The sequence below is a fragment of the Opisthocomus hoazin genome, chromosome 6 (genome assembly GCF_030867145.1).
Source record: "Opisthocomus hoazin isolate bOpiHoa1 chromosome 6, bOpiHoa1.hap1, whole genome shotgun sequence".
In the NCBI taxonomy this organism is placed as follows: domain Eukaryota; kingdom Metazoa; phylum Chordata; class Aves; order Opisthocomiformes; family Opisthocomidae; genus Opisthocomus; species Opisthocomus hoazin.
The window spans coordinates 39034795-39059637 of record NC_134419.1 but is presented as its reverse complement, the minus strand read 5'-3'; the positions used below and the strand labels follow the sequence as shown (position 1 = coordinate 39059637).

At 54.1% G+C, this 24843-nt stretch overlaps 1 protein-coding gene across 3 annotated transcripts in view; it reads right to left on the bottom strand.

The window, feature by feature from the left end:
• PAX2 (paired box 2) overlaps positions 1-23951 on the bottom strand; it is an 82349-nt gene extending 58398 nt beyond the window's left edge. The window contains exons 1-3 of one of the 3 annotated variants that reach the window (XM_075424151.1): positions 23894-23951; positions 20124-20292; positions 19051-19248 (exon numbers count right to left, since the gene is read on the bottom strand). In XM_075424151.1, the coding sequence (XP_075280266.1) occupies positions 19051-19248; positions 20124-20292; positions 23894-23936 (410 nt within the window). In that variant the 5' untranslated portion in view covers positions 23937-23951. The remainder of the gene's footprint in view (positions 1-19050; positions 19249-20123; positions 20293-23893) is intronic. The other 2 variants (XM_075424149.1, XM_075424150.1) reach the window with 2 other exon arrangements.
• Positions 23952-24843: the final 892 nt, after the last annotated feature.

Sequence of the window (24843 nt, the reverse complement as noted above, 5' to 3'; positions counted from 1 at the left end):
GCATGGAAAAACTGTTTTTTCCTTTAAAATGACCTTGTTAGGGTGAATTAGAGACTATGCTAAAAAAAACAATAGAATAATATATTTAGATTTTATTGAAACAGCAGGTTCCAACTACTTTGAAATGTAGCTGTAGAACTTTATTAAAGTTCTGGTTCAAAACCGTGTTGAAAAGTTGAAAATTTCCAGAGCTAACCTGAACCCTTCCCTTGCTGCTCTTGTCCTCGCTGCTCTGGGCATTATTTACTCCTTGCTTTACTACGCTGCGCAAAGCAGCCAGGCACAGGCGAGCACTTCAGGCTTGGGTGATACACGGGCTCCCAGCACGAAGCTGGTGCCTGTCGCCACAGAACATAGTCTAGTTTTCATATTTATAGGAAGAAAAGCCATCTTTTTATAATGAAAAGCCACATCTGTAGCCAGCCTGGCTGGCTCATGTAAGTCACTGTCAGGTCTGGTGTTTAGGGAGTATGAGCTATATGTCGGTTTACGTATCGGTGCTGGGTTTGCACATACTCTAGGCTCTGTCTCTTACCATGTCTTCATTCACCACCCAGTGCGTGTACGTGTTTATCTTCGGGTATAGGTCTGCATTTAGAACTGTGCCTACGTGGAGTTAGCCATTTGGGTCACATCTTATATATTCAGACCCCATGAAGAATTAATAAACATTTATTCAACCATTACAGTTTTTAAGAGAGTTTAATGGGCAAATAGGCTGTTCGGGTCTGTGGCTTGTAACCATCACCGGCTAGCTATATGGATGGTTTTGTACAGCTCCAAGCACAGTTATTGCAAATAATAAGTCATAACCGCCCAGAGCTCATCCGTAACAAGGCTGTAATATCCATTATGTAATATCTAACGTATCTGAACTCTGAGACCTAATTAATGTGCAGCTTTGCTGTAGCAGAAGGCCCGTACCCGTGTGTACATTTGCGTCGCTGTGTAGGTCTGTGAGTGGAGATCTGCTCTGCCTCTCAGGTGCGTAGCTGGCACCCACCCCATTAACTGCCGGGCTGCGGGGTTCTGTGGGCCGTCGGCAGCCTCCTGTTTCTGCCATTCTCTGGTACAGTCGCGTGGCTGACAGGGAGCATGCTGGGCTCTAGGTCCCCCTTCCCTGGCCCCTCTATAAATACAGGCTCTGTCCACTGGAGTGAGCTGCCGAAGGGTTTACCTGCCTACGCCTAGGCAGAGTAACTCATCTGAATTAACTGAATGTGTGAAATTAAAGGGGTGTAGTTAAACTACATTACACCTCTGACTCCCTTGGTTAGAATTAAGGCAGCTTTAATTTAGTTTGGCTCAATTCACTTTGGAAATGAAGTAAACTAAATTCAATTTAGGACACCCAAATTTTGAATGAGCATCCCAACAATGTTTTAATGCTTTTAACCAATGCGCTTGCAAAGTTAATTCAGATTAATTTTCTCATTTGCCCCAGTGTAAACAAGCCTGTTGCCTATTCCCTGTCAATGAAACCGTCTCAGCTGAGACTCCTCCGACAGCTCCAAACTGACTAACGTTGCCCAAGAGCAGCAGCTTAAACCACCCTCCCAGAAACACAAATGCTTTCCCGTCTCTGCGTCCCCATGCAAGCAGCCTCTCTCCCTGGGAGCTTCAGCCGTCTCCAAGACCGATTTGCCCAGAGCTCAATGCACCGAGCCAGGCACCAGCGGGGGTAACCAGAGAGGAGCAGCACCTGGCTAACACTATCTGAACACCTGAGGTATAAATATTTAATTGTTCAAATTTTACAGTTTAGGCTGTTGCAGTGAAGTACTGTATTGCAAATTACAGGATTTTCTTTCTGAAAATCACGATTTTCTAGACAATTGTGGTGATTTTATCCAGTTCCATCGCTTCAAAAGATGGTCCCCTTAATCTGAATTAAGTACTTGTTCACGTAATGAACTGGAATACCTCCAGCTGTAAATTAGCACATATTTCATTTTTTGGTCAAACTTAGATTGGACAAGATCAGATGCAATCAGGATTCATAAGCAGAGGAGTACAGAGGAACGCAGGCAATGGTATTTGAAAAAACTACACTACTTTTACGTTTTTTCTTGAACATATTATAGTCTGAGAAGACAGGAGGTAGCACAGGGTGGCCAAAAGATTCTATCTTGCCATTTTTAAAAGGCAGTTGCAAAATCAATCAAGAACAAAACAATCTTAGAAGTAACACAGAAGTATATTTTTCATGCAAAAATATGAATCTTTTTTAAGCATCATTATGGGAATTTCAAACTCTTCATTACCTTGCTTAATTTTAAAACCACACTGTGTATTTGGTCAAAAGATGTCTTAGGAGGAAAATATTGTCACAATATCACAATGCAGAAAAGCCCTTGAAAAATTGCCTTTTGTAAAATCTCAACTCAGAGAAAGCACCTGCCCTAAATCTTTACTAAAAAGTCAACCAGACAAACAAAAGCCAGACAAAGCGAAGAAAGCCCACCTAAATATCCCAAGCCATCAAGTACTATTGGATTAGCTGGTTAGGCTGTTATTTTTCTGTGCTTGGTTTTTATGGAGTTAGAGCTAATGAATAAATGTTGTTTGATGGCTGCTATAGTCTCAGATCTCTGACGGGTAGAAAATTAGCATAGTTTCACTGGCAGAGTTGCCAGTATAACGGAACGAGGAGACAGTCCTATATCTTCATACGCTTGTGCAGAATGCATTTGTGGGGGGGCATCCATTTACGTGCAGCAAGCTAAAAAGGTACGACTGCAAGGAAGATGTAGGTTTGTAGCAGCACATCAGCTTGCGTGGCTTTTTCAGCACGGGTACAGAGCTGTACGAGGCTACACTGGTGTGTCGGCGCGTGTGCTGGTGCGCTGGTACGCACAGCCGCCATCTGTACGGCTGTCTGCAGGCCTGTGGCTGCTCCTGCCTCTGATCTGGCTCCCCATCTTTTTTTTACAAAGACTGTGGACACAGACCATCTGCTACTACGTGGGCATATGGAATGCCGTATATGATGGGCTCTGTCTAGCTCAGTCAAGACTCTGGGTCCTGAGAGCATCTTCTGACACTGTGCCGCTGCCCTACAGCAGTGTTCATCCCTGTGGGTGCTTGCCAGCATGTGTTGGTGTTTGGGTGTCCATCTGTGTACTTTGTGGCTGGCTATTTGTAGTTTTGCTGAAGAGTTTATCTCCCCCATGTACACAGAGAGCAGGGGGAGGTGGAAAGGAAGGAGTTATTAAATGCCAAGCGGATATGCAATAAATCCCATTGATTTTACAAACTCCAACTTGTCTTCAATCTCTTTCCATTCTTTATCCTGGGGGCATTGCAACAAAACCCTATTTTAAATACCTTTTCTTTCCCTTCCCCCTTCCCCCTCCTCCCACTCCCCAAAAAAGTGTCAATATTTTATTTGGATTTTTAACTTCACTCCATAACAGTTGTTTGACCTCCTGACTCATGTGAGTCACATAAATTCTGGGACTTTATTCAGGAGCCATGTTCCTGCTATTGAATAAGCAATTTGGGAGGGTGAATTAATGACTTGTGCTGTTGCTGGAAAGTCCCTGAAGAAATATTAAAATTGCTTGCAGACCGAATCAATACTCACTGAACACCCAGCATGTGGACCTGGGCTTTTTAATGGCTACAAGCAGCGGCGCTCGGCAGAGGAAGGGGGATTCCTGTGCACACCACGCAGGCAGGCACCCACAACCACAGCGGCTTCCCTGGCCTTGCTGGCTTTTTCGGCAACGGCATATTCTCGTGTGAGCAGCCTGGTACGAGCTGATGCCTGCTGGGCCAGGGAAGAGACGTAGAGTCCGGTTCCCCCGTCTCCCACCCAAGAGGGTGATGCAGGATTTGCGGCAGCCGGCCGTTCGGGCCTTGCGTTAAGCACCTGGGCTAGCGCGCTCTGGCGCAGTCTGCGAGGCGCAGGGAAGGTCGATTAGCTGTGCCGTTACGAGCAGCTTTTATGTGGGCACTGTGCTGTTTTCCTCCTCTCCGAAGGGGAGAGACACCAGCGCCGTGACAGATGTGCGTGTGCTGCCGTGGCCTGGGCAGAGGGCTGGCTGGCTGCAGAGGCACGACTGTGAGATGGCTCTGTGGCTGTGGGTGCTGAGCGGCTGTCCGTAGCGTGGACGTGCCGTGGGCCTGATACGCGGTAGGGTTTGCTTTCTTATCTGGGCGTGTGTTATGGTGAGTCCTGAACGTCATGCACCCCTGCCTGTGCTACGAGCGACCGCATGATGCTTCTGGTCACTGAGGAAAGGCGTCACTTCACTGGGCCAGTCCATTCCGAGGGCTGTGGGCACAATCCTGCGTGGTCCCGCGTGCCCTGGGGTCCTAAAAACCCTAAAAACCCCTGGGATTTTACTACTCGTTAATCACGAGGCCGACAGCGGCCGGACACCCAAAGTTTTGCTCCAAGCCCCCTCCAGCAAGGGTGGGTTTTGCTGCCGGAGTTTTCAAGCCTCCCACGAGCAGGCGGCCCGCGGTTTGCCACCGTGGTCGTGAATGGCTGTTTTGTATTCGCCTGTGGGGCGGCTGTTATTGTATATTAACACCGGGGTGGGTGCGCTTTGTATGACCGCATGTCCGTCTCATTGATTCCATCAGTATTATTTTGTAATCGTGTGTCTCCGTGATTGAGTTAGTGTGCATTTCAGGGCTCCTGTGTATTGAATAATGATGTCAGGGATTGGGTTGTTTGACTGGGTAATGGCCTCTTTTCAGCGGCGTAAGTGAATGTGTCCTTCTCCTGTTTCCCTGCCTCGGCTGGGGCAGGATCACTTACACTAGGTGATTCCTTAAGATGCTGGCACACCCTGGAAGCACATCGCTCTGCTCCGAGCTCTCCCCGCGGCGGGGCGTGCCGAGGGTACGCCAGTCGCACACGCGGGCTGGCATGGCTGCCTGGTGCTCCCGCGGCCACTTCCTTGTGGATAGCCATGTGTGTGCGCGTCAGCGTACTTCTAAGGCCGTGTGAGCGCGGCGACGTGCGTCTGCGCCTCCGGGTGCACATGGGGCTTTTGCTGAGACTTTTCAGTGATGGTTTTGCTTAAGTCTCCACACCCTAGGTTTCTTCGCAAATCCGTGCAAGACTATACTGGGTGGCTCCAAACCAATTTGACTGAGTCTGTGAAGGGATCTATGAACGACGACACGCATCTACAGTGAAGTGCGCACGTGCCTGTGCAAGGGGCTTCTTGTGTCCCGTCCTGTGTTAACGCACAGAGGGCATCCGTGTCGGTTAGCAGATGCCTCTGATCTGTCTGCGACTGCCTGACCACGTTCCCAGGTCTGAACTGACCCGGGTCTCTGCTATATGTAGGAGAGAATGGGATTCCATGTCAGCAGCGTTTAGCGGTAAATATATGTGCTAAGAAATTTTGAACGTACAATGAATCTCTGGGCGTGTGCAATGGCTTCTGACTTGTGCGGATATTGTGAGCTAATGCCCTAAGACAGTGCAGCCACCTTTGGTCCCTTGGAAACGAACAAGAGAGTTCAGTTATATTTCAGCTGATGATTATGTGTCATTGCTGCACGGATTTATTTGCCCTGCGCAGGCAATATGTCTGGCATTGGGCCTGTTCTGTGCTTCCTCAGCCATCAGGATTCGGCCCAGCAGCAGTGGCCTCCAGACAAAGTCTATGAAAAAGCTGTGAAAGAGCCAGAAAGCTTCCAGAGAAAGCTCTCGGCTGTACCCTCTCACCAAAACATCGCGTCAGGGGAGACCCGTGACCTCCCTCAGTCAGCTCGTCTGTGTGGCTGGGATTTAGCAGGCCAGGGAGTTTAGCTGATATTTTTCAGCGAGGTTGCTAACAGGTAACTCCTTACTCCTCCTTGTGTTAGCTCAAGCCTTGTTACTTCCCCTGCCTCCTTGTTTGCGCTCTCCCACTCTTTTTCCCCCTTCCTCCTCTATATTCCTGCCTGCGTGTGACCTTGAACAGATGACACTGTCCTTAGCCCACCCACTGCCTTACCAGCTCCCACCCCTCGCACTGGGGCAGCAGCGTCAGGGTAACAGGGGGAGGGAAAAAATGAGGGAGAGAGGAGGGGGGAGAGAGAGAGAGAGACCTGTTTGAAAATAATTGGAGGCTGTTAAACAGAGGAGCCCAGCATATCACTCTAGTAATGGAAATAAATTCCATTGTATTTGCATTTTAATTTTCCACATAAACAAAGGCCCGGAGTGTGCCGGCTTCGCCAGAATCACCGGCCAGAATTTAATTAGAAATGAAAAGTTTATAGGGTCCTCTTTAATGCGATTAATGCACAGTTAACATTTATCACATACATATGCTGGAATCGCCTTTTTTAAGCAACCACCGGCCATGAAATGAATTTCTTTTCAACTTTTTTAGCGTGCGTGAGGAAGGCTGTCTCTGGTGAGGCGGTCCAGTGAGCACACTCCTGACAGCTTGGTAAACTGCAGCCCACAGAGGCTTAGTAGCCCCCATCCTCACTGAGGAAAGTTCAAGGTGGCTTAGAGGGAAGCATGGTCTAGTGGTTAAAGCCCGAGGTTGGGAGTCAGGGGATCTGGGTTGTATTCCCAACTCTGCCACATGCTCGCTGCATGACTGACTTGCTCTCAGCGTCTGTTTCTCTGGGTGTTAAAAATAAAAGAGAAATCGGCTGGAAGAAGATGTCTCAGCCCCAGACCCCTCCATGTCTCCAGCTCTCCAGGAGCTTGCCCAGCCCTGCTGTATGGGATCTGGGACGGATCCTGCTCTGCACTGGCCTCCCTGCTCGGCCCCCCATGCCCAAGCATCCCCGCGCCGGCTGCGGTGGCTGGGCCCTGCCGGAGAGACTTCTCTGGGCAGCTCCGATCCCTGCGCAGGCGTCTGTGTGGGTCTCGCATCGCTTGTGTGCGTGGAGCCGTCGCTGCCTGCACCACCCCGCCACCCAGGGACCTGTACCCGCTGCTGAGGCAGCCCCCGGTTTCTTAAGGGGATCCTCTCACGCTGGTTTGGTCCAAAAAACTGCTAAGAACGGCTTGTGAGACACTGGGGCCGTCAAGCCTGAACCTCGGATGCTAACAGCAGCCCTGCCGGGAGCAGTTACACCTCGCCCACCCCGAGGGGCCCCGACGGGTCACCCCGTGAGCACCCATGAAGAGCCTTGAGCTTGCCTGTGCGGGGACACTAGGAAAAGCCACTCCAAACATGGACAAATTATCAATATCCCCCCCTTGCAGAGCACACTGCCGAGATAAAAGGCCGAGGGTGAGGAGCTCCCCTGCAAGTCCATGCCCTGCCAGGGCCAGGAGGCCATCAGGCTCGTCACCCCCCTGCCTGGGGGACCACAGCGCTGCTGGTGTCCCCACCACCCCCTCCTCGTGCCCAGTCCCCAGATGGCAGCCACAGGCCCCCCCTACTCCCACGTTTCCTCTCCTGGCTCGCAGACAAGCAGAGCAAATAAACGAGGCCCACGGACACAGAGCGTCAGCGTGTTAGGGACACAGCAGGGGAAGGAGGAACATGAAACCTCTATTGATCCCCTGAGGAATGATGTCCCTTCCTTATCTTATCAGATTCTCTTCACTCTTCAATTATAGTCTGTTGAAATTGGCCTCTTAACCCAAACAAGATAACCTGGGTAATGAGGAGAAGAGTGGGAGGGGAGGGGAGGGGAGGGCAGAGTCCAGTGCAGAACCTATGGCTATCATGAGAAATACCTCCTTTCGTGTCACCCCCTCTGCCTCCGCTGTCCCCAGGTATCCCCTCCTGGCATCACGTACCGGATGAACAACACACACCCGATCCCTGCCAAACGCCCCACAGACCCCCTCCTTCCCTCAGATACCCTGGGTACCCCCAACGGGCACGCGTCCCCACGTTTGTACGGGGCATCGCCGTGTATACGTGTACGCGCCCCGCTGCATGCCTGCTGTGTTCACACGCCTCAGCAGGTGCCACTCCGTCGTACGCACGCTCGCGCACGCCTGCGTTACTGACGCTGCCCGTCTCATCGGCCGCGTTCTCCTCAGCATGCTGGTGGTACGGCTGCCATAGCGCCTTATCCCAGGTCCACCCAGCAGAACTGCTGATGGAGGCAGGAGCGCTGCGAGGACGCGCCAGGCGTCTGTTCGCAGCCGCAGCTCAGCAGTGCGCTCACACGGCTGCCTCGCCGCCGGGAAGCAGGCACGCAGAGTCCTGCGCAGAGCCCCGCGGAACTGGACAGGCTTCCCAAGACATGTCTTTGGTCGCCCTATGACTCCCGGCCTGTGACTGCGGAGTTAGGACGTTGTTTCCATGGATAAGACTGCTCTTAGCTCTTACACAGACCCGTAACACCTACTTGCTATAAGTCTATACTCCCATCTGGACATGTTGCCCTAGTGATACGCCCACGCTCCTCCTCGTACACATGTCATAGGGTATAGGGCATGTCTCGCCCAAATATCCATTACAGAGGAGATTGTCTGGTGGAACAATAGAGACTCAGCGGTCTATCTGCACAAATGCACCCGGGTTTCCATGCTCAAATTACTGCACTGTGCACAGAACGATCCAGGAGCACATTTGAGTGGTGCAGGAGGTGCTTTCACTTCGGAAAGGTGGTGCTCCAAGCAGTACAAAGGCTTTGTCTGCAGGGCTAGCACCCTCCTCTTGCACACTCCTAAAGACTGTATTCCCTAGGATCACTTCATCCCCTGCCTTTCACTGTGCCAGGGGCGTCTTCTTGTACCCGCGTCCACCTGAAATGGGCCACGCTCCCTTCCATGTCACGCCTCCCTGTGCCACCAGCTCTGCCAGTGTTGCCTGCTGGGCACCAACACCCATAGGGGGTTCACCCACAGGCGTGTGTTTTTCTTTAAATATGGCAGGTCACAAAAATTCCTGTAATCCGCAAAGGGGGGTTAAGATCATGGCAGTCATCTTTCCACAAATGTACGCACGCTCTTTCATGTGCAAGCACGCAGACTTGCCCATGCAGCTCCTCCCTGCTCTCCAGCTTCTGCACCCCACAGGGACCCGCACACAGCCCCACACGCTGTGTCGCCGTCCTCGCTGCCCCCGTACGCACAGACCCCCGACTCGGGCACACACGGAGCCTGGGGTTGCCAAAGCCGCGTAAGGCAGCTGGGTCTCAGTACTGGGTGACTCTGCATCTTGTTTGGCACAGTGGCCAAGACTGCCTGCCCTAAAGCCGCGGCAGGTCTGGGTTTGACGCTACCCAACTCAGACCTGGCGCAGCCTTTGGCTCCATCCTTCTCTCTTGCCCCTTTCTCCCCCAGCCCCAGGCAGCTGCGCTCTCCGCTGGCTCTGGAAGCTTCGTCCTGCGGCTGGCTGCCTGCCCGAGACAGCACCACTAGCATTGTCTCCTTAGAACTCTGGCTTTGCTGTTTGTTCCGGAAGGAGAGGGCACTTGCGACATCGTTCGTTTTCCACCCTGCCTTGCTTGCACAGCCTGGGCCCGCTGGTACGCAGCACGTCCCAGAAATGCACCTCCCCTCCGCACTCCGAACGCAAACGGGAGCTCCGTTTCTTCACAAATGTTATTACTTCCTTGCCTCTTCTCCTCTGCATCTCCTCCCTTCCCTACTGATTTTAGAAATAAGTGTATATGTGTTTTTTGTGTATGTATAATTTATGTATAAATGTATAATTTTTCAAGCTCGAAAAATTTAAGCAGCCAAGAAAGGGCCTAAATTTAGGCAAATATTAACAGCAGGCACTATTACATAGCTACACTGTGCTGCCATCTTTCTTCTTAAAGGCAGATGACCAAAAATTGTTCATAAAAGAATTTTTAGAGGAGCACGAGTATGTTGAAAGGCAGTAGTCCCTTTAGGAAGTGCCCAAATGTTAGTGCCCAAAGACTCTGTCGCAATTTTAAAGTGAGAGCTTGAAAATGGGCAGTGAGGTAAGGAGGCTGCCTTCACGGGTCAGCCCAGCTTGCAGAAAATGAGGACTCATTCCGGGAATCAAGGGGCCGGGATGTTAACCCTCCCTGACCAAAGGAATGGGTGCTGGGGTGTCGCCAGAGCCGTCCAAACCACCCTGCAGCTGGAGGGGGTGCAGGGCACCGGCTCTGACAGCTACGCGAGGGCTTCCTCTGTGGCTGTCATCTGGCCGCAGGCCCTGCCTTTCCTTTCATAAATTAACGAACAGACATCAATCTGCCTTGCAAAACGTGGATGCCACCCCTCTCAACTGAAATACAGTGATGGGCATTTGAAGCAGAGCCGGTAGCTGCTCCCGAAGCAGTCTGCCTCCTGACCAAAGACGGAAGTTCAGCCCTGGGCCCTGGGCCCTGCAGGGTCCTTGCCTGGGAAGGAAGAGGAACTGTTCAAAATGGAGCCAATGGAATAAAACCTAAACTGGCCCCCAGGAGAGCACAGTTAATGGAGGCAAACTCCAGCGTATCTGTGCGTGTACGCGTGCGTGTGTGTGTTGGGGGAGCTGCTGGAAGCCTGGGGAGCAATATGCTGTGCAGATCTGGGAGATGCTACGGGAACTGCAGGGCTAGGGGATGACAGCAGCAAGAAATGTCCTACTTCTGTTTTTCATACAGGCAGAGACAAGCCACCAGACTCCCTTCCTGATTTAACAGTGAGCTTTGGGTAGATGTTTCATACATAGCATTTTCTGGGAAGCGTATCTGTGAACTCACAGTCAGTGAGCTCAGACTTTAGGCACATCACTCTTGCTCCTCGCTGTCAGAACTGGTACGCACAGCAATCCCAAGCCAGACAGAGGACAAAGGAATATCCTGCCTTCCCCGACCGCATCGAACTCCTGCATGGGCTTCCTTTAGCCTACCAGCATCGTGCGTCACCGTCTGCGTGCCTGCCCGGAGGTGCGTGCTGCCCGCCGTGTACTGATACGCTCGTATGTGGTATCCAAACAGCGGGTGCATTTCCCCAAAGGTGCTTACTGCACCGCACTCACAGTCCCCGTATAAACGTCCTGTAAACAAATGCCGTCTAACTCTGCTTTTTGCTTCCCCACACCCGCCTCTGAACACATCAGCCCTTCAAATCTGCCTCCTATATAAAGAACTGTACCCTCTATGCTCCTCCTGTCCCGTCGCTCCTCCTCAGTATCTATATACAGACAGACGTACGCTGTCCAGATGTCTCCAACAGTTCATGCGTACATCCTGTTGTCCTTCACACCCCACCCACAGCTATTCCGCTCCTATGGCTCCAGGACTGAACTGTTGTATTGTCCATTTCCCAGCGACAAGGGGTCTAGTTACAGGGTTATTGATTGGTTTTCATGCAGACAGATGGATCTGCCTTTGGTCTCCCACCAAAACCCACCTCTGTATGGGCTGATTGTCACCGCTTCAGGGATGGGATTTCACCAGGAGACCACCCTCCATGCAAACATCCTTCACCCAGGCCACGGATGGTAATAAATGGAGTCAGGCTGAGCCATAATAAAAGCAATTGAGTGGGTTACCTGTGCAGACATGAGATTTATACCTCCTCATATTTGATGTGATTGTTTTATTGAGTTCTCAGCGCAGTTAGGATGCCGTTTATTTATTTATTTATATGCCTGCTTATCGGGGAAGAGAGGGGAGGCTGTCGCAGTCTAGCTAGCGCTCAGCCTCCGTCTTGTCAGACGTGAGCCTGAGGAAGAGGGCTCTCCAGTTCTGCTCTGCCCTTTACCTGGGCTTGGGCTTGGTGGGTGAGCCCTGGCCAGATACCTCATTTGCTACACCAAAGATGTTGGTTTCAGCATCCTTGAAACCTGGAGCACTGTCTGAGTGATGAACCTAGCAGAAGCTAAGAGGGTGGCGTAAAGAAAGACGCGTGTATGTGCTGATTTTCTAAAGGAGCCGAAAGAAACCCCTGTTTACGCTGCGCCTGTTGTGGACAAAGGGCGGTGATCTGCGCACAGAGCCTCTTTATGCTACTGCGATAGAAACGGTAAGCACCGGCACGGCTTCTGGCTCTGTCATCACATGCGAGTGTTCAGAAATATTAGCAGGTGCAAATTGATTGGAAATGAGTATTTGTAGCTGCACTCGGAGGAGTTTGGAAACCCGGTGATCAGATTTGTGATTTTCAGCTGGGTAGAGAGCCACAGCAGTGCTACAGAATCAGCTCTCCGTTACTGGCACTAGAGAAAATTGGAGGCTAGCACTGAATATCGTACTGTCTAGTATTTCATCACAAGCCTAACGGCGTTTGTTGTGGGTTTCCCAGCTCCGCTAGGCAAATGATAGCATGAGAATTTCAGTTCTCGTTTAATAAAGTATGTTTCCAGTGCTTGGGGGGGCTCGAAAAAGGGCCTGTCGGCTCTCTGAAGCCTCAAAGGACTCCACTGTTGAGGTGTTTGTCAAGTCAGTTAATGGGAGTCAGATATCCAAATCCCGTTAAAAATTTAGGGTAGAAAAGAGAAAACAAGTGAAAGCAAGCCCACACTGTATTACAGGTACTCATGATTTTTATGCCAATTGCGTGGTTTAGGCTCTGCCTTGGTGTTTTTGAACAGTTGGGACTGGTAAATACGGCCTTGCGTGTATAGGCTTCAGCAGATTAACTGGGATTACAGAGGAAAAAATCCTCATTCCTGTTAGCTCCCAGTTTAAAGAACGCGTGTTTGGGAGAAAAACTCCAACCTTTCTGACGCTCTCAGGAGTAGTGGTCGTCCTCAGAGCCGCCCGCACACAGACGGGATTGCCAGAAGCCCTGGTTAGCTGCACGGATGTCAGGCCAATGCCAAACGCTGCTGAAAGCCTCGACCCTCCCGTTTACAGAGACCTTCCCCAAAAGTGGGATCCCGAGATATTTTGCTGATTGTAAGCAGCCAGCCTAAACTCCGTTTGAATTTCAACATGCCTTAATTAAAGACCATGGCAAGTTAATCTAAGTGAAGCTCAGCCTTGTTCGACTGTTTTGAAGTCGTATCTTTTTATTCCGGTAATACGGGAATCTTTTGTTTGAATGGGCCGTAGAATCAGAGACGGGTTTTTGGGGATATTTGATATACTGCTGAAAACACGACTTTGTTTTGTATGCATCATGTCGTCATACCATAAAGGGTCCAGCTGCCCTGCCAGAGCATTATCTCTCTCTTTAGCCAACGCCAAGATTATTTTGTATTGTATGTTTGCTTGTTATGAATACCGTCTAGTTATACCTATTCCAAGAAATCAGGAATTCCTGTGGGATGCAATTCCACAACTTAATGGACCTCCCTATCAGGAGATTCCTTCTGCTGCCATTTAAATGTTGCCTTTCTTATTTCCCTCCCTTCGTTCCTGGCTATGCTGCTTTGTTTAAACGTGAGTAGTTCCTTTCCTGTCGGAGGGACAGTGCCCTTCAGATCACGATATTGTTCTCAGCGCTTCGTTGTTGCTTGGCCAAGCCACTTACATTTTCTCCTCTTTTCTCCCAAAGTCAAATGAGTTTTTCACATAATAGTGATTCTGGTAAATGAGGTTTAGCTCCGTAAGACTCATTCACCTAGCGCTGAAATGCAGCTACCTCTATGGAAGAATGCAGCAATCGTTCACTAGATGCAAAGGCTTGGAAATATTTAACTTCCAACAAAAATCGAGCTTTCTGTACATCTGGAGGAAAAGGAAGGGCTGGGATTTTTGGGTGATAAAGAGACCGATGTGGTTCTGAGCTTCGAGGTTCACAGAACAGGGAGCTCGAAAGTTCCCAGGCACAACCAATTTTACTTGCTAACTGCCTCTGTTGAGCTAATATGTCTGCAATATGAAAATCAGAACAAATGCAGCTAGCTTATTGCAGTTCCCACCATACAACCTTCCAGTGGCCAGATATGAGGAGTAAGACAAAGAGAAACGCTGTGAGCATTCATTTACTCTTTCAGCTGCAGTAACATTGTCTGTAACCTCTGCTTTATGAGCCTGTCCTTTATTTGCAATGATAAAAAGAAGATAATACCAGGTTTGTGTCTGATGGAAAAGAATCTGAATTTCAAGGAGTATATTCCTTGTAAGGAAGCCCTGCGTGACTCGCCCGCATTCTTTGCTCTGCTGAAAGCAACTGGCAGTAGTAGTCTTCTACCCTGAGAGCGTCCCCCGCTGCAGGAAATTGCAGGGGAACCTGAGACTCGGCATCAGCTGAGTGAGAGCAGCCCTGCTGGGATCCCCAGTCTCCTCCGTGCGCGCTGAGAAGTGCCAGACCCAGCAAACTCTGCTGGGTGCTGCCGGACGAGTTTCCTTCACCCCTGCTTTGCACCAGCCCACGGTCGGTCAGAGGCCAGCCCAGTCTGCACGGCCAGTCTAACCCTTGGCCTCCCTGCTGCGAAAGCTCGCCTGTGGCTGCTGAACGCTGGGGCTCGCGATGGGTTTGTGGCACACACGCTTGCCGCTTAAACCTGTGCAATTCACCCCGTGCTCACTGCAGCCGACGCAACCGTCACTGCTTCTGGTCGCTGTGAACAAGCTGCCCTCAGAGATACTCCGTACTCCTTCCGCTGCTCCCTAGACTCATTCCCTGTCCTCCAAGAATTCCACGTTTGTTTTGTGGGAAAGACAGGGAGAGATTCACCGGTGGCCTTGGCCAGGGTGTCCTCTGCGGAAATGCTCGAGCGGGGCCAGCGAGAGCGACTCGGAAGGCTCTCTTTGCATAACATTGATTTCTTCCGCACATGACACAGCCCCTGGCCTAATGTGCCTGCCTCCTCCAGAGCCAACTGTTGGCCTTGAGACACTACGTCTACCTCAGTCGAGATCCTCTTCAATTCTACCCCCCTCGTGCGGGCCAAAGCCTCGGCTGATGGAAAACAGCCTAGCTCCCGTTTTGAACCTTTGCTCCTTACGAGTTGGACTCCATGGGCATTCTTAGCGAAAGGTCACACAGAGTTTTACAAAGGTAGCTAAATACTGTTATTTTCATTTTACAGATTGCGAAGCAGCCTCGTAAGGAGTCCGTGTGACCTGCCCAAGACCAGCCAGAACGTGAATGGCAGAACTGGTAAGAGAAATCTGATCTCCTAACGCGCCATTCTCTGCTCTGAACTACGGGCCTGCCACGGCCACTGAAACGGCCACACGCTCAGTAATATTTCAATGCACAAGTATATTTCACTGGCCATTATAACCTGACTCAGTGTGTGTGTCTTGCCATATGTATTTTTAAAAAGCGTGTCATTAGTGGAGACTTTAACTAGGAATCGTTAGCCATTTGTTAGATAATGAAACAGGACCATCCCCGCAAACCAAGCGCTTAACCCTAGAAATTAACATACACCAAATACCTAAGGGAGGACTGACAAAGCCTCCAACAGCCTGGCTGAGATTCCGTATCCACCAAGCGCTGTTCTCTGCCATGGGTATTAGTCAGGTCTGCTGTCAGGAACTCGGGGCCCAAGGCGTATCCGGAAGGCTGGCTGAACGCCGCAACGCTTTGGGTTCGGCACTGCTTGGGTAATGGCTAACCGGGAGTCCCTAGCACTGAGCCCAGCCGCAGTAGAGCTGGGACAGAGGGACAAACTGGGGGGGTTGATTTGCTTTGTCTTTCTGGACCTGCAAGGAATTCATTAATTTGAGGGAAGCAAGAGAGAATGCCTGCACGACAGTGTCCATTGCGTCACTTGCTGCATAACTGTGAACGTGTGTCCGTGGTGTGCTCCGTCCTGTTCCTACTGACGTACGCTGTCTAATTCAAAAGATTTTTCTGGGGTGATTATTATCTGATGAGACCTGTGTTCTTAGGCTAACTGTGCGTGCCGCGAAACAAAGGAAAAATTCTCATTAACATCTGCCTCCAAGTCCGTACTTAGGAGACCACCGCAAGGCTTACAGCAGTGCCGAAATCCCGTTGGAATATTCCAGCCCGCAGTCACCAAAGACAACGAGTTTATAGTCGGGGGGCAGACTGAAACGTTCGGGCTGGAAGGGTGCTCGAGGAGCAAGGTGCTCAAGTGATTTAAAGTAAGCATTAATTGCTTACCAGAGAATTAAGAGCTTCTGTCGCTTGCCTGCTTCTCAGTTCCACGCACTGTATAGATGTCTGTGTTTGCATATATGCGAGTATACATACACACGCATGTGCACGTGTCTGTGTGCGCACACCTACGCACAGACCGTCGGTTTGTCCTGTATAGTGCCCCGTGGATGAAGCGGGAGCAGGAGAGCTCCCGGTGCAGAGACAACTGCTCTGTCTTGATCCCGTCTGTTCCAGTGCGCTTTGCTTATTAACTAGAATGCTCTCTAGACTTTGTTGCCATAATTAAAGGAAAACTACTGGTAGCAGAAGACTATAATTTTTTTCCTGAATCTTGGCAGGGTAGTTAAATCGTGTTTTTCACCAGAGTTCGCATCTAGCCTCTATCTGCACGAGTTTGGTACGAACAAGTTTCTGATAAATCCCGGTCCTGCATTACATGCCATCCCAGATGCATCCTGATGTTCTCAGTGCCATGCTGACAGATCAGTGCCGTGTAAGCACACAGAATGTACGTCTCGCAAAAGCTAATTAGTGGAAAATAGATTTTAAAAATGTTTTAGGGAGACTTTAAAAATGGAATTGAAACTGCGTTGTTTTGTAGTCTCTCACCCAAAAGCTATTGTTAGCGTTAGACTACTCCCCCGAAAGAAAAAGAATAAAATGTAATTAATACATTTTCAGAAAATCTTACAATAACCCAAAGCAGTTTTCTTCCATGTGCAAGGAGGTCTCCATTTTGAAGTGCAGTATTCACTGTCTAGGCACAGAGGTAACTTCAATTTCTGCAAATGCCTCGCCTAGTCTCAAGATGTTAAACCGCGCGTAGATGTGGTGCTAACAGTTCTGGACACTGAGCCAGTGCGGATTTTGCTTTGGAAACTCCACGTTTTGTGAAATTGAGAAGAAAGATATTTCTAGAAGGTTGATTTTTAAAATTGTAATCTATCTGGAGCCACTGAGAGAGTCAGAGTGTTGGATTTACTCGTACTGCAGCTGAGGGATGTGCTGTTACAAAGGACTGACCCGATTCTGTGTGTGTATTTTGACAATGGGAGAGAAAAATACGTGTATTTAAATGGTGAACTTCATCCCCTCTTCCCATTCTGGGAGCTTTCTGAGCTGGAGTTGCAGAAGTCACGGGAGCGATGGAGCTCACGCCACTCTCCGGGGCACCAGGATTGGGCCCTTATAGACTCGCTATTTCCTATTCCGCTGCGATTTTTTCCCAGTTTGCTGTCCTGCCCTTGCCTAGCACAGACTGGCAAATTTTATGCCCTGTGATACGGTGCGCTCGCTGCTTCACAGATGTGAGTTCTGGGGAGCCTCAGACAAATGTGAACAGTGGGAAGCTGGGCCTGAATTTTTAAAAGGAGTGGGGAAGGACTAAATCGTGTGCCTTGGCGACCGCAGGCTCGAATGCCATCACACTGCGGATGGCACATGGTGGGTCACAGCTGAGCCTCCTTAGTGTACCAACACTTAGCAGCTACAGAGCCCTTGTCCTTCTCAAAGCATTTTGTAGGCGCAATCTAACCGGCATCTGTTCCCACCTCCTCCTGAGCAGGACCAGTTTTCATTTCCAGGGTGGGGAAACTGAGGTACAAAATCCCCGAAGCCCTGCCGCAAACTGGCAGCAAAGGTGGGAGCGAAACCTGGTGCTCAGCCTCCCGCCCAGGACGTCGCAGCCCGGGCACAAGGCGTCACGTCCGGCAGGCGTAAGGCTGAGGCTTCAGTGGCGTCTGGACGCTGCCATCCCTTGGGCTAGCCCACGGACGCCTGTCTGTCGGGCCCGTGTGCGCTACTCCTGCGGCCAGCCCGCAGCCCTTCCTCCGGGCTCCCGCACCACCGGCGTAATTCCTCCCCGGGCTGGCTGGCTGTCCTTCCGCGGCTGCCTTTGCAAGGTGTCTGAATGTCAAACTGTTATGATTTCAGTACCTGACTGAGAGAGTAACAGAGACCTGGAGGTTTTTTAGGAGGGTGTATAATTAGCCGATCAGTATTATGTTACCCTGTTCATAACTTAATAACCATTTTAATACAGATGGCACACACAGGGATAATTTCCTAGGGTAGCCTAGCAGTATATTACAGAGACAGTGTGTCTGAGGGAATCTTTCTTAGCCAAGGTACATTCCACTAGCTAATTCTACCTGCTGTTTTCAAGATGATTTGGGATAATTCCACATCGTTTGCAAAATATTAAAACCCATTTATATAGGATGCCAGATTTAGAAATACACAGCCTGAGTTATTAGACATATTTTGATAAATCTGCCACGAAAAGCGCGAGACAAAAAACACCACTGCGTTTTCCCTGCTATTTGTTTTTTTGTATCCCTCGCTATAAATACACCAGGTTTAGAAAAAAATAAAAAAATCGGCTTGAACTTGTTATACATCAAACGGGCCGAGACACCGACCTGCGGGTTTTTCTCTGTGCAGACACTACGAGAGCCTGCGTGCGTATTTACGGATGCCCTCTGCGCCTTTACCGGCGTGGGCAGCGCCGTCGGTCGGGGGCTGCCTGCGACACGTCCTCTGCTCCCCCTGCGCGGGTGAGGCGATTCGGGCCTTGGCGGTCACCCTCCGCCAGCACCCCGCACCCTCCGCCAGCACCCCCGCACCCCCTGCCTTGCTGCGGCCACAGTCGGGGTGCCGCTGCCCACCTCACACTACACCGGCGCCCGGCCTTTTCGGGGTGCGTGAGAGCGTGGCGTGGGAGCAGCCCCGCGCCCCGCGGCGCGGCCGCTGCCTTGCGGTGTCACCGCCCGCCCGCTCCCGCACCCGCCCTTTTGTTTTCTGCCCGTCCTGCGGTTATTTTCGCCGCCTCACACCGCAGCCCGAACCCGAGTCCTTCCCCCCGACAAAATAGTCGCGCCCTGGCAGCCGGGGGAGGGGATGGGGGCTCGGTCCCGCCGCGCCGCAGCCCCCCGCCGGGGCCGGGACCCCCGCCCAGCCCAGCGCAGCCATTCCCGCCGGCGGGGAGCGAACCGGGGGCGGCGGGTCATGGGGGGGGGGGGTGCAGAGGGACCCCGAGCCCCGCGGCATGGCTCGGCCGAGCCCCGGGCCGGGCGGGGGGCGCGGCGGGCCCCGCTCCCCCGCTGCCCGGAGCCGGGGGTCCCGCCGCGGCGCGGGTGGGCGGGCGCTGAGCGCGGGGAGGGGGCTTGCGGGGCCGCGCTTACCTGTTAATGGAGGAGACGCTGGGGACCGTGTCGTTGTCGCAGATGCCCTCGGCCAGCAGCCTGTCGCGGATCTCCCAGGCGAACATGGTCGGGTTTTGCCTCTTGTACTCGGCGATTTTATCCACCACTTTGGGGGTCGCCACTTTGGGCTTGGAGCCACCGATCACCCCGGGCTTGATGCTCCCCGTCTCGTAATACCTGCGCGAAGGGACGGTCACGACCTGCCGCCCCCCGGCAGCCCCCCGGCAGCTCCCCGGCCCCACCTCGCCGCAGCGGGGCCGGGGCAGCCCCTGCTCCTCTCCAGGGCTCGCCCCCGCCCTCCTTCCAACCCCCCCCCGCCCCAATTTCGGTGTGCGGAAGCGAGGGGCGCGGGGCTGCTGGCTGCCGCTCCTTCCCCCGCCGTCACGCACACCCTCGCCCCAGGCCCGGGGGTCGCGGAACAAAACAGCAGCCCCGGCCGCGACGCGGCCGGGCGGAGGCGAAGCCCACCGAGCGGGGGGCCGGGGAGGGGGCGCGGGCAGGGCCCCCCCGGCCGGCCTGGCAGGGCTGGGGGTGCGGGGCCGCGGTTTGGTGCGGGGGTGTCGTGTGTCCCCCCCCCCCTCCCCGGGTCCCCGGCAACGGGTGCTCGGTGCGGGGCGGCTCCAGCCCCCCTCCCGCCGGCCGACCCCGCGCCGCACCCCAGCGCCCGGGCCCCCCGCCTCGCCTCGGGGGGGTTTCACACCGCGCTGGGTTCCCGCGGGCGCTGGGCTGTTTATTTATGTGTCTGCCCCGCCGCTTGTTTATTTACCCGCCCGTTTGCGAAGGCCGCTCACGGGCTGCTGCGAGTTGGCGGATTTGTTGTTGTTGTCGATGGGGATTTTTTGTTGGGTATTTTTTTGGTCGTTCTTTCGTTCCCCCCCCCGGTCCCTTCTCTCCCTCCCTCCCCTCGCAAATCGTTTGTTTTCCCGGGAGTTTCCAAGCACCGCCGGGACGGGGAGGGGGGTGCCCGGCTCCGGGGGTCGCGGCGGAGCGGGGAAGGGGCGCGCCGGGCCGTCCCGGGGGGTGCGGGGGGGGGGGGCTGCCTGTTCCCTTACCTGCCCAGGATCTTGCTGACGCAGCCGTGGCTGACCCGCAGCTGCCGGGAAATGTCGCAGGGTCGGACCCCCTGGTGCGCCAGCTCCACGATCCTTTGTCTGACCACGTCAGGTAGGGGCCTGCCGTTCACAAACACCCCCCCGAGCTGGTTCACACCCCCGTGCCCTGCTGGGGAAAGAGAAAGAAAAAAAAACACAACAACCCACGCACACCAGAAACACACCGTTAGTCGTGGGTTCTTCGCCGCTCGCGCCGCAAAACGTCTCCAGTCGCTACAGATGGATGGGGATGGTGGCGAGGGGTCGAGGGGGGGGAACAAGGCATGGGGGAGGGAGAGAGAAGAACAGAAGAAGGGAAACGAAGAAGGAAATGAAGAGAAAAAAACAGGGAGAAGGAGAGAAAGGAATAAAAACAACGAGAGAAAGAGAAGGAGAGAAAGGAATAAAAATAACGATAGAAAGAAAGAGGAGGAAAGATAGAGAAGGAAAGAAAAAGAGAGAAGGAGAGATGAGAGAAGGACAGAAAGAGAGGAGAGAGAGAGAAAGAGAGAAGGAGATAGAGAAAGAGAAATAAAGAGAGAATGAAAAGAAAGGGGAAGGAAGAAGAAAAAGAGCGAGAGAGAGGGAAAGAGAAAGACGGATAAATAAAGAGAAAGAGAACGAAGGGGAAAGGAAAAAAGAGACAGGAAGAAAGAGAGAGGAGGGGAGCGGGGAAGCGAAGGGAGGGCAGAGGGAATTCTCCCGCGCCGCGGGCTCTGTCCCGTCCCGGGGCCGACGGGCCCCTCTCCCTCCCGCAGCCGCTCTCCCGGGGCCCGGGGAGATGCGCTCCCGGCCCCGGAGACCCGCCGCCGCCCCCCCCTCCCACTGCTGCGGGGCTTTCCCCCTCTCCTTTCATTTCCCTGCCGCGGGTTTCTGCCCCGCCGCCCGTCGCGGTTACCGGCGCACCGCGCCCTCCCGCACCCCGCGCAGCGCGGCCGCTCCCGGGGCGAGTGGAAGGGGTTCGGAGGGAAAGAGAGAAAGGGAAGGAGATGCGGGGGGAGGGAGGGAGAGGGAGAGAAAATATTCTGTGTCCCGCAGCCGGTGTTCGTTTACAGACAGACCCTCTCTCTCCTCAGCTTTCGATTTCTGAAGGAAAAATCCTCCAGTTTAAAAAAAAAAAAAGAGAGAGAAAAAGAAAAAGAAAAAGGAAAAAAAAATGGAGAGGGTTGGAAGGGACCTGAAAGATCAGCTGGTTAAATCTAACAGACCCGCACGGCTCCGTCTTTTTTTTTTTTTTTCCGGCACACAAATTTAATTCAGGGAGAATTTAAAACGCTCCGTTTCCCTCCGCTCCCCTCGCTCCGGGCCGAACCGCGCTTCCCCCGGACGGGGCTGCGGGGATCCCCGCGCCGTCCCGCTCCGGGCCGAGAAATAACTCGGGGGGGGGGAGGGAAACGAGCGCGCACCTGCGGAGGACGGGCAGGGGACGGAGCGGCGGGGAGAAGGGGCCGGGGGGCTGCGCCGGGCGGTGGGCGCTGGGCGCTGGGCGCCGCGGCCCGCCGATAGAGCTGCGCCAACGCTTCCCCCCGCGCAGCCCCGACCCGCCGCGTCCTCCGCGCCGAGGGAGCCGAGCGTGGTTCGCGGGCCGCTGAAAAATGAGCTGTTTGTCTTTTCGCTGAGGGTTTGTTGTTGTTTTTTTCTCGTCCGCTTCTGACACTGACTTATTGGCTCTGAACTTAGTGGAAACTCTCATTGCCCTGCGATCGATCCGAGCCCTTCCGCGCAAATAGAGTTTTTTCCGTCTCCCCCAGCCCTGCGGTAACCCCTCCCCGCACCCCTCCGGGCCGCCTCGGCCAGGGCGCCGGCGGGCCTCCCTCCCCTCCCCGAGGAGCCGCGGCCGCTCGCCCCCGGCTTTTGTTAGCCTGCCTTAAAACACATTTAGCGTTTCGGAGGGGAGGGGGGGGGAAATATTTGCCTTCCCCCGCTCCAGCCCGCGGGTGTGCGTTGCTGTGCGTTTTCTTCATTCGTGCAGAAGCCCTGCTGCACATGTTGCCTCTAAAGTTACAAGACGGCAATTTCTTCGGCAAGTCCGTGATAAATAATTCAAGGCACCTTTTTATAACTCGCATTACGAAGTATTAAAAGGCAACAGATGCAAAAAAAAAAAAAAAGATTAAAAATTAATAATTCAAATTATTGCCGCCCGGGTATTTTTCACGCGAGTTTGTTTTGCTCTGCCCCGTGCGTTTCTCGGGTTATTTCTCTCGGAGCAGGAAGGTATGCAGGGGTGTTTGTCTGCGGGGAGATGCGGCGGCCGTACACGCACGCAGCCCGCCGAGCCGAGCCGAGCCGAGCCGTGCGGTGCCTACCGACCGCGCTCGGCTGTCTGCGGGTCTGCCTGCCCGCGCCCAGTGCTGCCGCTCCCCGATCTCTAGGGCCGTAGCTCTAGAAATACGTTTTCGGGAACAAATCAAACGTTGATTTTTAATTTTTTTTTAAAAAATTTAATCGGAAGCCAAAATCGTTGGCGAACCTCAGCGGAGCTGTTTGAAACCGGAGCCGGTGGCGGGGCCGCGCCGGCTGCCGGCGCGTTCGGAGCGCAGCGGAGCGATCGCTGCCGCCGCGCTGGGAGCCAGGAGCAGCGCCCGGCGCACGGCCCCTGCGCTGCTGAAGGGCTGCGAAAATTCAGCGCTGCGTCCGGAGCGGCGTGCACTGGAAATCGCTCCTTTGGCAGCAGGAAGGCGGCCACCCGCGCCCGCGCTTGTGGGGCTGAGGGCGAGTTTGTATTTCTGCGCCTTCCTTCTCGCGGCAAAATCGGGATTTTTTAAAAAAACTTCGGGCATTTCCATTTTATATCTTTTCGGCTTGTTTTTATGCAGCGGGCAGGGCGTGTCCTCAAAAGTTTCGGTGTCAAAAGTTACAAATTGCTCTTAATTATTCATTTCCTGACTCAAGATTCTCTCAATCTCGGCTTCCTATTTGTATTTTTTCCTTGGATTTAAATCTCGGAATTATTTTCCCTCCGTGACGTGAAATTAAAATCCCTGAAAATTCCTTGTTACGGTCCCTGACGGTAAAGGGGGGAAAGACCCCCGAAAAGGGGATTTTTTCGCTTTCCTTCGTCCCCCTCTTACGGAAACGTTCTTTAAAGCGAAAATACATCACGAACGCACTTTCCGCGGTGCTGGGAACGCATTTAAAATGCACGCCGGGACCTGGTGACTGAACCAGGGGGGACCGCGAGTTCCTGGGGGGCTCGGGAGCCGCCCGGTCCCCCACCTGCCCCAGCGTCCCGCTCTCCCCGCAGCCCAGCCCGTCCCCACACCGCACCGCCGCCGGTTTGAAACCGGCGAATGCCCGCTCCGCCGCTGAAACCCGAAATCCGAGCGAGCGGCTGCAGGTTGCGGGGAATCTGCGGGCTCGGAGCGGCGCGGGGCTGCGGGCGGGGGACGGGGTCGGGGGGTGACACGAGTGGGAACAAACTCGCCCTGTCTGCGGGGCGACGGGGAAGTGCCGCCGCGGAGGAAAGCTCTGCTTCGGGAGGTGTTTTCCTCCGCAGACACGCGGCCGGCCGCACACAGCCCCCCCCCGGGATGGGGGTCCCGGCCCCCTCCCGCCGCCGGCCCCGGAGCCCTGCTGCCCCCGTGCCGGGGCCGCTCGGGACCCCGCTCTGCCTGCGGAGGGGGCTCGGCCGGGGACAGGCTGGGGAGGGCAGGTGAGGAGGAGCGGCTGGGGAAGGAGGGATGGGGGATGAGGGGGAGCAGCGGAAGGAGCCGGGCTCCAGTACTCACGGTGCATTGCTGAGAAGGGGTCTGCCTTGCAGTGCATATCCATGGGGAGGCAAAGGAAGGGGAAGAAATCGGCTGAAGCCGCCGTGTCGCCGCTAAAACTCAACTTCAGGACTTAGGGGAGAAAAAAAAAACAAACGAAACAAAAAAAAACCCCAAACCAAAAGAAACCCAAACCAACCAAACAAACAAACAAAAAAAACCCCAAACCGCAGGAGGAGAGGAGAGGGGGGAGCGGTGCGGAGCTGGCCCCCTGCCCGGCGGAGCGGGGAGCGGAGCACTGTCCGGGGGCCGAGTCAGCGGGGTCCGCGGGAGCGGGGGGCTGCTGGCGGCGGGGGGCAGGCGGGTGTCATGGCTGGGAGGGCTCCGAGCATCCCCGGCGGCGGGGAGCAAGGTGCGGCCGGGCGGCGGAAGGCGCGGGGGGACGCGGCTCTCCCTCCTCCTCCTCCTCCTCCTCCTCCTCCTCCTCCTCCTCCTCCTCCCGCGGTCCGGGGCTAGTTCATTTAAGTTCGCGGCGGAGTAGCAATCCCCGGGAAAGCGGCGGGCGGGCCCCTCCTCGGGGCCGGGCGGAGGGTCCGGCGGCCTCCGGCCGGCGGTGGGAAGTGGCTGCGCGGAGCCGGGGCCGGCGACTGGAGCGGCGGCGCCCGGTGTGTGCCTCTCTAAAAGCCGCAGCGCCCGCAGCCCCCCGCCCGCCTCCCCGCAGATGGATGACTTGTCAGACAAAGGCAATAGATTCCGACACTCTCTGATTCGCCAGCGCGGCCGGGAGGGAGACGGCGGCGAGGGGAGAGACGGCGGGAGGGAGGGGAGGAACGGGAGGGGAGGGCGGGGGGGGAGGGCCGGGCCGGCGGCGCTCGGCGCGGGGGGGCCGCCGCCTCCGGGACCGGCGTGTGTGCGGGGGAGCCGCGGCCGGCGGGCGCCCCGGGCCTCGCGTGTGCGGGGCGGCGGGGGGA